The sequence below is a fragment of the Lampetra fluviatilis genome, chromosome 13 (assembly GCF_964198595.1).
Source record: "Lampetra fluviatilis chromosome 13, kcLamFluv1.1, whole genome shotgun sequence".
Taxonomy (NCBI): domain Eukaryota; kingdom Metazoa; phylum Chordata; class Hyperoartia; order Petromyzontiformes; family Petromyzontidae; genus Lampetra; species Lampetra fluviatilis.
Genome location: NC_136287.1, coordinates 15245931 through 15257911, shown reverse-complemented (window position 1 = coordinate 15257911; position 11981 = coordinate 15245931). Strand labels below are relative to the sequence as shown.

Sequence of the window (11981 nt, the reverse complement as noted above, 5' to 3'; positions counted from 1 at the left end):
CCTACTGTACTATCTGGACCTGGAGAAATCTCCAAAGTTGTACCAAATCCCCAATAATCTAACCATCCTCTGGCAGCTGCGACCTTTAGAAGAAGGAACAAGACCTGCAAAAACAGACATCAACAAAGAGCAAGGTTCAGGTGAACACATCTCTAGCAGTTCCAGTACTGCTGTTTGGTGAAGAATGTTTTACGACAGGAAACGTTGATTAAAGAGAGATATTTATGTTCGAGATGAACCTGGCCAAGTATTCTAGGTCAGACCACAGAGACTGAAAATCAATCAAAATGGAAAATTGCTCAAATTACCAGTTCAGATATATCACTCACCACTAATGTGAACCATGGCCATGGTTCAAACTCTTAAGTTCGTGGCAGTGTGCGAACCACTACACCACAAGCTCTAAAATCGACCAATCTGAACACTGAGAAAGTTTATGCATGTTTAAATTCTTTCACACCATACATTGACAAACATGATAATTTTGTACAAAAAGTTACTTCAATAACCCTTTGAGTAACCTCTGATACCCATGATGTGAAAATAAATTCATGTTCTGGTACTATTGACATAACTTTCAAGATTAATGTATGACTGATAAGACGAACAATAAAATATCTACTCTGAGCATTGAAACAATATTGTGGAAGTGTGTACAAGCGTTTGTGTACTGTCTGGCATACTGGTACTCGGAGGACACAGAGTATTGTGTTTTAGGAGTTTTAATAAAATGTAAATACAATCGCTTGAACAAAATAAAATAGTTTAACAAAGGCCTTCCAAAGTGAAACAGTACAAATACTAACACTAAAAATGCAATGATATACTTGGGGAAATTAATAAAGTAATTAAGGGTGAACCAGAGGAAGCATCTCTCTCAGACCAACATCCAGCACTGCGACTTGTCCACTGGAAGACAGCTGTGGTGGTATCTGTCATGCTCCCCATGTTCTGTGCCGTCTTCCTTGTCATGTTCCCCAAGACCGATACGAGTGTTCACTCTGCCTCCTTGCCCGTGGCACCTCCTGCCGGAGCAGCACACAGCAGTCACACCCGGCACGCGCCCTCTCACAAGCAATGCAGTGTGCATATTGTGTGGAGGCAAGGGAGATATGAAGCTCTGAGAGGCGAAATCTTACTGTCAGGCTCTGCTGTCCACAGCGCATTCCGGACAAATCTGGATGCAACGCCCTTGTCCAGCTTCGCCATCTTCTTCCTATCGGTGATCTCCTTTAAACGCTGCATGTGCGTCTTGATTCGGTCCTGCACATTTCACCAGTGGTGGCATAGCGGGAAGGTGGGTGCGTGTGATCCACATGAATACAGTCAACAGAGGCGGCTCGGAAAGTGGCCAGGACTGTAGCTACGAGTAAGGAAATCGCACAAAATATCACGTGTAGGACCGCGAGCGGCAGGGTAAGCTGTGGGTAACTCACCATCTCCTGCTTGATGGGGTGCATCTTAGGGTTCACGCCCTGGCACACCAGGTACACTGGTGTGGAGATAAACAATCAGAACAACACTGTGACAGCCACGGCAGATGAGTACAAACACAGTAAATTCTTGCGAATCCTATTCGAGCACCCGCTACCTCGAGCCAGTAGAAAATGCTATGAAATTTACATCAACTTTATAAAGGACTTGCAACAAAATTTCCCCAGTTTGCCACTCAAAATGTTTAAAGTGACGAGTTGTTCAAATTTGGTCTCACATTAAGAAAAAAAACATCAATGGCTTACCCAGGTGTGCATGCTCACCGCACGAGGTGAATGCAGTGTGGGAATGAAAACGCAAAGCCTCCTGGATTCTTCTCAATACACGTGGTAATGAACACCTTCACTGAGCCAGCCTCGTACCCAACGGCACCATACTGCTTGTGTACTTAGATTATCTTCATGTACCCCAGATTGTCCTTGCAAAAGAGACAATGTGTCTCAATGGAGTTAGTTCATCATGTGGTTAAAGAAGACCGACTGTGCTGCACAGTTACTATAAGAACATGACATGGGGATTCATTCTCTAAGCATCCCCTCCACCGTGTCGCACAACGCACTTACTCCAGAACATGGAGTTGAGGGTATACGCAGACATCAGGTCCAGCTTGGCTTGCTCCAGTGGATCCAGCTGAATATATACAAAGCAGGACTCGTCAACAAACATTACCAAGTGTGACCACGGATATTTGGGCCATGTCGACCCAATAAACGTTGATTTGTCTCGTCGTCAGAGCAAGGGTGTTGGCCATTGAGAGTGGGGGGGCACTTTATCCAACTCGATATATAATTTAATAGCCGCATCCAAACCGTGTCTTCCGTGAGACCAAGGAAGGAGTGGGCATTACTAGCCAACAACCCGACATCATCAGCAGACTCCCAAGTCACACACATTCATCTCACATCTGTTTTGGTTCCATGGTTTTCGGCTAACCTCGTCCATGTTTTTGTTGAATATTCAATCGTGACATCAAACGTGGTAGACAAAATACAGCCTTGACGAATACCTGTCCTAACATCAAACCATTGTAAATATTGAACATTTAACTGTTAAAATAAAATATTAAAAATCATAGTCATCATACAACCTAAGCCTCACCACGAATTAACCCAGTTCACATCACAAATGAAAATGGACCCAGACCTCATCACTTATGGACCCAGACCTCATCACTTATGTACCCAGACCTCAGCACGAACGACTCCAGACCCCGGCACGAGCGGCCCGCGGGTCTCGTCACGGGCTCCGCGCCGCTCACCGTGTTCTGCCGTTCAACGCGCGGGGTCGACATGAGCGGCTCGAGCGCCGCCTCGATTCCGCGCTCGGCCGCCTGGAAGGCGCGGAGCGAGTCGCGGATCTCAGCTGGGACCTCCTGCTCCTCCTGCTCCTCGGGCGCCATCGCCTCCTCTCTCGCTTCCTCCCGCACGTGGATCCCGGGACACGTGCGGGCCGCGCTTCCGGGTGCGCCAAACCAATCGGCGCCACGACCGAAGCCCACGTGACCCAGGGCACGGCGTGCGCACCGATTGGCCCGCGGGGCTGCGGTCGCGGCGTGGAGGGTGACTGGGGGCAGCCTTCATGGAGCGTCACTCAGCAGCGTTGGCGGCGGCGGCGTCTCCGCCACCTGCAGCAGAACCCAGGGAGCGAGGGAGGGCTCCCCCCGGCTCCTCCGACTCAGATCCCGATCCCCCCTCAACACTGCACTGACCTCCCCAGCCCGCACAGCGGAGCGGGCCGCGTGGAAACCCCCAGAGTGCATCCACTCACCCCAGCCTCGGTCACGAACCGTCAGACACAAAGAAGTTGCCCAGCAGCACCCTCAGCATCCCTCACCCTGAGCCCTCGCCGCTCTCGCGTTGCGTGACAGGCAAGACGCGGCGTTTGGGCGGACTGGACTTTTCGGGAATGTTTTAATTACTGTGGAACTTCTTTCGCACCGTACGTAGCTGACCATGACAATCGTGAATGCGGGGGGAAGAACAACTAACTAAACGCAAAATCAGTTTTTAAGAAATTAGTTTTCAATCTATAAGATTTCAAAGTGCAAAGCTCCAGTAGGGCGTTCCAGACGGCCGCAGAAGCGCATCTGAAAGCGTTTGATGTTAAATCGTGGTCGTGATGCGATGGACGAGTGTTGCCTGAGGGTGAATGCGAGGAGGCTGTGCAGGTGTGAACGTGCCCAGTGTGGGACCGCGCATAAACCAAGAATCAGATCCCTCGTGTAGCCTGAAGAGGCTGTTAGAGCAAGCGCTGTGAGCGCGCACCGATAAAGACCGGCACGGCACACGAGGGGGTGGGTGGCCAGCACCACACCCAGCCGCCTTTGTCTCCCGAGTGATTTTTACATACCACACCAGGTACTCATTTAAAGTTAAGTCGACTTAGGAGAGGCCCGGGACCAGTTAAAATAATCGTGACTGGTTGGTTGCGCAGCGCTAACTGCGACCTCAAAACCTAAACCTTGTTGGCACCCCACGCACAGTAAGTATCACATTGCACCGTAAATCAGTTTTAATCAACATCATTTTTATTTGGAAACATAAGAAACGTTTACAGATTATAACACACAAATCATTCCACAGCAATTTGTTTTTCACCGCAAAATTACCTTTACATTGATTTTGCGATTGTAAGAGCAATATCAGCGGAAAACATGCCTAATATGGATTGTGAGAACTTGGAATTGTGGTCACGAACACGAAGAATATCAAAAGCACACACAACCTGAGTCCCAGTAATCAAGTAATTCCCCATTGACATTCTAAATAATAAATGTCTAAATCAATAAATGCTATTGCTAATTTGAAGCATTCACTGGGCCTGGAACACCACACATGTGTCATAAGTAGCATCTGATAATATATTTTTTAAGGTTTATATATTGCGAAATTATTATCCACCCAAAAAAAAGATCTGTATTATGAATTTAGCCTGCATAAAGCAGGGCAAGTCTATGGCCCTGCTGTACCGGCACAACGCACACAGATTGTATTTGTGCTGCGAGCATCACTCCGTTTCATTGGAGTCAGACAAGACCTGGTCCAGCAGGTAATCATCTGCAAAGCGCAGCATCTGGTGTAGAGCCATGATCAGCAGGAGGTCGGAGGAGGCGTCTGGCTGAACCTGCACAGCGTAGTTCTTTACGGGCAACACGGACGACACGGGCATGCCCAGACGCGTGGCGATCTCGTACACCTTCCGCAAGCAGGGGGGGGGGGGAGACAGGCAGGTGGTTAGTGGGCTACATCTGTCAATGTAATAAACTCGTGACATGTATTTGGCAACTTGATTACAAGTGGAGGGAAACATTTACTTAAAGTATTAATAAGTTGGAGTGCAGTTGTTATGTGCAGCACTTGGTCAGGAACATAAGACTGGGAAGTCATGAGTTGTGGGTGTCGTGTCGAATGGAGAAAATCAGTTGGAGAAAGAGAATATCTGAATGAAGACGTTCATGAGCAGGGTCAGAAGTCTAAGATGAACAATCCATAAAAGGCAGATGTGGATTCGGCACATTGTTAGAGGTAACAGCTCGAAGAAGGGAGTTGTGAAAGAAATGGTGGGGAAAGAGGCCAATAGACTAAAACGAAGAATGCTGCTTTATGAAAAGAGGGAAACGTGTCCTCCATTGAATGAAGAAGAGATCAACATTGGACAATATCCACCGAGTTGACTTGAGTCACGAAGTCAGCGTTGTACTGACTCGTCAGCATTGTGTTGAGTATCTAGAATGAATGGTGCTGAGTATTTCACTGCTATACATTTCCACATAAACCACTTCGTTGAGCTATCATTTGTGGAAGGTTGCTTCTGATAAAGAGCGATACAGTATAGCTGGGTGGGCCGTACCTGGTAAAATAAAAGTTGAGTTTAGTTTTAGTGCATTGTTGTGTGGTGGGATAATGGCGGCTGGTGACGGCTTCGGGAGGCCTTATCCACCAGTGGATCATGGCTGCTGATGATTAAAGTGTTGCTAGAAAGAAGTAATGGAACCCGTGACTGTGAGACGGCAAAGCCTTGAGGAATAAACACCTTTTCCTTGATGAACCAACTCAGGTAAATGTTGTTTACGTCACTCTCCACCAGAGGGCAGGCTTCATCCACTTTGGTCAGAAGCACGACGTGAGGAACGCCTGGGTAAGAAGTCCATCGTCATCACCCTCACCACATTTGCCATCCAAATCACCATGAGCATTGGGAGTCACCAGCACTATGTTCACAATCGTCGTCACTTTTATCATCTGCAAGTATATACAATGGTCAAGTATAAAGTGTTCACGAGCCAACCTATAGCGACTGCTGACGAAGATTCAAAGCCATGTTGCCGTACCTGCTGTGAAATACAGCACTTCGTGAAGGGAAGGTATAGGCTAGAAATCGACGTAGCCAATTGTTTAATAGCAAAGTCCACGAGTACCTGTTCATGTTAAATAGCAAGTTGTTTACTTGTGGTAACTAGTGTAATCACGTTAAAATAAAGGGAAAACATCTGCCATAGATCTGGTAACCTTATTCGCCGTGCATTATCATCCCTGTGGAGTCCTTTTGGATTACAAGTAATGCTACCTGGACAGGGAATGATTGATTACCAATGACACTGGCAACCTCATGTGATGGAAATTGTAGCAAAGGACTCATCCAGAACACCTGCTTTTGGATGTTTGGCCAATCCTATCATCAGTATCTGGCATCACACCCAGTGCTTCTGGGCTGCTGTGTGCCGGGTGCCATCTATCCTGTGGTGCCACGTTAAGCTGCAGGACTGAATCCGCCGGTGCACACATGAAGTGACCTTTAATTCACAAATGCCCTTGGTCCAGAGTAATCATAATTTACTTATTTATCCAGGAAAATCACACTGAGTCGTAGGCCTCTTCTCAGGACAATCCTGCTACATTGGGTTATTATTCTAAGGTGTTTCAGCTAATTGACAATGAGTTAATTATACACGTGGGAGAAAACCCACGCATACGAGGGGGCAAAACTCCATCACCCTTATATATGTAAACAGATAAGAGATGAGTCCACTTACTGCTTTCTCCTGGCGAACCAGGGTATGCACCTCGACACCCACGGGAAGGGAGTTTCACATGTGTGGTGATTCACCAACCTGCTTAGTACCCGTTTTTATAGAACACAATACATGTTTTTAGGCTACATCCCATGACTTTCGTCATTTTAAAGAGCAGAGGTTACAGAGGGCGAGTGTCGATGCTCAATGTTGCTGTGACACAAGGGTGTGGACGCACCCAGGTTATGGGCTTTGTTGCGCGCGTCCTGCAGTTTGCCCAGCAGCCCTTCAGGCATCGGGGACATCTTACAAGCGTCGACCACCAGCACCAGGCAGTGCGTCCGTGCCGACAGTGCCGGGTCTTTCACGTAGGCGGGGTGGCTGGGGTTAATGGGTGCCAGTGGATTAAACTGCCAAACATATATCAGGAAGAGAGGTTAGTAGCGATCAAGACAAACAAGTAGGTTTTTTTTTTAATCTAATCATCCTCAGTGCTCATAATATACATTAACGAAGTACGGGACCGATATTGATAACTCTCATCTTGCCAGACTTGAGAGTTACAGTGACGTGTATCAGCCGGCAAAGTTTTGGTAATCTAGATATATATGTTGAACTTCTTTTATACTGTACATAGCCAACCGTGCTAATGGGAGGTATACAATAGGTGTACCAATTGTATATATCTCTCACATGGAAATCGCAGGGAGTTCACCAATGTGAGTTGCATACATTGAATTCACAAATACTGGTGATGTCATGTGGCCTGTATCAGTTGAGTGTGCAGGGGGCACCTGGTAGGAATTGGGCACGTTTCCTTGGAGCACGCTCACGATGTCCTCTGGGTTTATGCCATCCCCAAGATCCTTGTCGATGCCCATGGTGTCGCAGAGATGAATAGGGAAGAACTTGCGTCCACTCTTCTTTCTCAATTTGTAACTGCGAAACTGTCACACACATGTAGAAAATAGCACACTCCAGCACATGGTGCTCATGCAGTGTGAAGTGTGTTTAATGTGACCAAGGTTTTGTTTCGTTCTTGTTGTTGTGGAGCCGTGACGCATGAAGCATGGCTCCTCAGAGGCCATGTAGGCTCCGTATGAGGGCAATGAGCTGTTTACAAACGTGGCCCGAATGGTGCGGCCATGTTCTACGCGTGGCTTCTAGTTACTGCTACTACTCGTCTGGGAAAGTAAGAGAGGGCAATAGTCATACAACCCAATGTACTCTGGTTCTTTCCAATGATGCATTTGCAGCTTGAAGGTCTCACTCAGCCTAGAATCAGGTTGTATGCACATTATTACGAGGAAGCTGCGTGCTTCGAGAAATTACAGGTACCCTGGCAAGAGACACGTGCTCATTCCCACGTCCATCTTCGGGGTGCCGTCGTTACCACGGTGGTGAAGCTGGACTCCTTTTCCCGGGTCCCCGCGATGGCGCGACTCGACACATGTCCAGAGAAGACCGCATCGATGGAGTTTACAAAGCTTGACTTCCCCGAGCCCACGTGGCCCAGCAGCAGTATGCGTGGGTGAGTCTCGCAGTCGACTGGCACGTACCCACGAATGTCTTTCAACAAATGCTCTCGCGTCCTGGACACGGAAATATATTGGCAGCTCATTACTCGGGGTGTCGAAATGCACGTCAAGGTGCTCAGTTAGCATTTTTGAGATCTTCGGCCCAAGTCGTGCTTGGAAAAATAGTAACCGAGTTTAGTTGTATGTGTGGTGGAGACGGCGACGGCTGTGCAGCGTGGTAGACCTACTCGATTGTCCATTCAACGCTGCGCCATGGGTCCGGCAAGAGCTTCATTTCTGGAAACACAGCTCTTTGTTAAAAAATGTTGATTAGACGAACAAGAGTGCAACAGTTATGGGTATCTGATACACTCTTAAGTTTGCAAAACATCACGCGTGTAAGAAATTATTATTTACAGCCCATGGAAACCAAAGTTGCAGCCTTATGATACACAACCCCTTGCTCTTTTTCCTAAACGTACACTTGGTACCTGTGGTCAGCTCAGAGTGGGCCACTTTTGCAGACACCGAGAGTTGATCTCATGAAAAGACATTTAGTGGTACAATATCCGGAGCAAACAAAACGGTGCGAAATTCATTTAATTACGTTTGACAAAATGAAATTATAGAAAAATTGCAGAGACCATAAACACAAATTACCTTCTAAGATGTAGACCTCCAGCTCTTGTAGGGTTTTATCAGTGCCGAATATGTTCTCATTGGTTGCGTCATAAGAACTGCCTATGTTGGCGGTGAAAGTAAGTTTACTTGAGCCATCAGTGGGCAGAAAATGCATGTCATGACCACCACCAAAAGTGGGCCCATATGATGAGGCGTCATAGAATGCACTGCTGGATGATTTGATTTTAGCAACGAATGTGGCCGAGTTGTCTGGTTCCTCCAAGCGAAACAAGCAAGCGAGTTTGTCATCAATGTAACTTCCCCGCGATGTTAAAGACTGGGAGCAATAGCCGCCGAATATAAAGCCTTTGGAGTTGTAGGCGACCGTGACGGTGGGGCCTTGGCCGTTGCACTTGGCGTGGAAAGCGCTGGCAGTGAACCCATCCACGCTGCCCTGGTAGAGCCTGCGCAGAGATGAGTGTGGGAATCCCAGCAAGGTTGCTAGCTTCCTCTGCTGCAGGTACGCCAGCCCGTGCACTTGAGCCATGGCTGCTGCGGTTGGGGTCACCTGCTCTCTCACTGGTCACAGGAGTGGAACACACGGTCCGTCACTGCATCCTCATGTGCCCATGAAACGAGTTTCGTTCCAGAAAAAGAATCACCACGCACTCTGCACATGTGTAGTCAATAAACTGGCAGACCTCGTGTTCATGGCTCTGCACAAGCAACAACACGTCCAAAGTTATCTGGTTGTCAACCAATTTGACATCGTAATAACGTATGATTCTTGTCCATAACTCCATTAATATTTCCCCTGTAAAGGCCCAAACTGGCTATAACTGTTTAACACGACCAATATCATCCATAATCGAGTTTTTTTTGGTTAGTTCGCATAAATATATAAATGTCATTAAACTCGCCACCCACCCGACACAGCCAACTAGTAAGGGTTGTCACGTAAACAGAACGTGCCAATTCGTCACTAGTACAGCACTAGTCTATAGTGTAGTGTATATAATAGTGTATAGTGTAGTATACTAGTACAGCACTAGTGTATAGTGTAGTGTATAGTAGTGTGTAGTAGTGTAGTGTATAGTAGTGTAGTGTATAGTGTAGTGTATAGTGTAGTATACTAGTACAGCACACCGGTGTGTTGGAGAGCCAAGCCACAACATTTACAATCTGAGTACGACGTTTCGCCAGTAATTACAACTAGCTTCATCAGGCGACAGCCAGGGTTTTTCATGCACTTATCGGTAATGTAAACACGATTTAACGACCCGAATCTGTACCACGCAGCACAGGAGAGGCTGAGAGTTGCCCACTCCTCCTGTGGTGACCCACACCGACTGAGTCAGAGACATTCCACCACGGCAGCTGCCTTACATGGTACAAGTGCAGAATCGACACTTCACGCTTCTCACACGAGCAGTGCGGCCGTCAAATACAATAGAGAACACCAGGATCAAGCACGAACATACTCTTTGTGAGAAATAGACAACAATCAAATGAATCTTGCAGAAGAGGCACAGTACCGGCGCGAGGTCTGTCTGCTTGCGATGTCTGCACTCAGTCCAATCTTAAGACGTTATAACCACCAGGTACAATCCACGCCTCCACACTCATTCGTTTTATCGTACAACTCGAGCTATTTACACAACTTATCTCATATCTTGCACTGTTACAATTTATAATCCGGCGTTGAGGAACCAAAGCCGCCCATGTCGGTGTTTACTGGGCAGTAGACACACACTGCAAAGTTCTTTCATCCAGAATCAATGCTTCATAAGCTCGCACTTTCCGCACTGCCACACATCATAGCAGGTGTAACGACGCGACAAGTTATATTAAGAGCCACTTTTATTTGAAGACTTCCACAATAAGGAAGCCGAGGCTTCGTGCTTGGCTTCCAGCTTCTATTTTCCTCCGAAATTCTCCACTCGTCGTGCTCTCCCCCCCTTATATATCCCCCGGCCCCCTTCCTCGAACGTCCCCTCACTATTTCCCGGAGGCAATCCCGTGTCTTGTGTCCTTCGCCTCTCACGGCTACAAACCGTCGCCTCTGGGAATCCACTTTGTTTCCAGCAAATTCTCATTAAAAACTTTTCCTCCAATCACTTAAAAAGTCTGCCTCCTGGTCAATCCCTGTGGTGGCCTCTTTCCTCCAATCGGAGACCCTTGGCTTATTGGTTTATCTTTGAATAGCCGTTAGGCTGCACATTGGCTTCGGGACATTTTCGGTCATTACAAAGGTGCGCGCTTGGGTTTAATCTAAGTTATAATGCTCCGAGATTTAAATCCACCAATGTATTGAACTAGCGTTTCCAGAAAAAAGAGATGGTTTTATGGATCACACTACATAGAGTGCCGTTCACACACAAACTAGCTGTACTGTCGCAGAATATTGTGATTTATATAGAATCACACCGCTGCATGTTGTATAGATTTAGACCACTATCCTATTCATAGCACTAAATAGTATAGATTCGTGCAATTGTAAATTCTAGCCATAACTGTATACATTATACAAATTCACTCCCAGTGCTATAGCTTCTACAGATGCAGACCACGATAGATGCACGCAAATGTAAATCCTACAGATGTCCGTCACTGCGTTGGAGAAGTTTCCACGCTCCCGGCGACCAAGGAAGACCTGCTAAGGTCGTGGGATGCTGTCAGGGCAGATCGAGGAGGCCGCTGTGTGCTGGTAGCCATGTGGTGGTGGGATGATACCTCAATGTTGACACCACTGCAGAAGATTCTGAGATTATATTATATGTACTGTATGTATGTTGAACTTCTTCGCACCGTATGTAGCCAATCTCACTGATCGAAGTTGTAGATTATACAGGTTAAAATATCTTAGATTATACAGATTCTCATCACTAAAGTCTATTCACAAGAAATGTTAATTAAATATGTATTCTCTTTGGTTCTTTCGGTAAAGTCACGTAGGTAGAAATAAAATAAATCACAAGCAATCGTCTTCAGGTGACGATTGCTTGTGGCGATCGAAATCGAAACGTCGTGATCTATTGTTTTCTACCTGCGTGACTTTACCGAAAGAACCAGAGTATGGATTCCTGCATTCACGAAAGCTTCAAATCAAGTATAAGGTTTTACGGAATATTTTTTCGTATATTACAGCAAGAAAATGCATGCTTCATGTGCTGGTATGAGTTCCATTTCATACGATATCTCCATCATAAACCACCAAGGTGATATGTTTTGCAATTTCATTTAAAATTCTGGCCCATGGTATTAAGATAAAGCTCCTTAAAGTGACAGCCTCTGTACTGTCCAAAAGGAGTGTTAACGACACTGGGCAGACACCAATG

General features: G+C 46.6%; 2 protein-coding genes across 2 annotated transcripts; both read right to left on the bottom strand.

Moving 5' to 3' along the window:
• Window positions 1–706: 706 nt before the first annotated feature.
• Window positions 707–2945, bottom strand: C1D (C1D nuclear receptor corepressor). The gene is made up of 5 exons (XM_078861912.1): window positions 2753–2945; window positions 2058–2124; window positions 1437–1492; window positions 1140–1263; window positions 707–1025 (listed from the first exon to the last, which is right to left on the bottom strand). Exons 1-5 carry the CDS (start codon window positions 2891–2893, stop codon window positions 997–999), a joined length of 417 nt encoding a protein of 138 aa, XP_078718038.1. The 5' UTR covers window positions 2894–2945; the 3' UTR covers window positions 707–996.
• Window positions 2946–4500: 1555 nt separating this feature from the next.
• On the bottom strand, window positions 4501–9190 carry LOC144935352 (interferon-induced protein 44-like). Its single transcript, XM_078861911.1, has 7 exons — window positions 8683–9190; window positions 8271–8319; window positions 7899–8097; window positions 7300–7452; window positions 6744–6915; window positions 5527–5627; window positions 4501–4689 (listed from the first exon to the last, which is right to left on the bottom strand). Exons 1-7 carry the CDS (start codon window positions 9188–9190, stop codon window positions 4501–4503), a joined length of 1371 nt encoding a protein of 456 aa, XP_078718037.1.
• Between the last annotated feature and the right edge of the window lie 2791 nt (window positions 9191–11981).

What these genes read in the sequence shown, in the direction of transcription:
- C1D (XM_078861912.1), bottom strand. Translation starts at nt 2,893, where the DNA reads ATGGCGCCCGAGGAGCAGGAGGAGCAGGAGGTCCCAGCTGAGATCCGC. An exon ending in CCTCAACTCCATGTTCTGGA is followed by an intron (nt 1,493 to 2,057) that starts GTAAGTGCGTTG and finishes TCTCCACACCAG; the next exon opens with TGTACCTGGTGTGCCAGGGC. An exon ending in ACCCCATCAAGCAGGAGATG is followed by an intron (nt 1,264 to 1,436) that starts GTGAGTTACCCA and finishes TGAAATGTGCAG; the next exon opens with GACCGAATCAAGACGCACAT.
- LOC144935352 (XM_078861911.1), bottom strand. Translation starts at nt 9,190, where the DNA reads ATGGCTCAAGTGCACGGGCTGGCGTACCTGCAGCAGAGGAAGCTAGCA. An exon ending in ACGTGCCCAATTCCTACCAG is followed by an intron (nt 6,916 to 7,299) that starts GTGCCCCCTGCA and finishes TATGTTTGGCAG; the next exon opens with TTTAATCCACTGGCACCCAT. An exon ending in CAACAAAGCCCATAACCTGG is followed by an intron (nt 5,628 to 6,743) that starts GTGCGTCCACAC and finishes CTTCTTACCCAG; the next exon opens with GCGTTCCTCACGTCGTGCTT.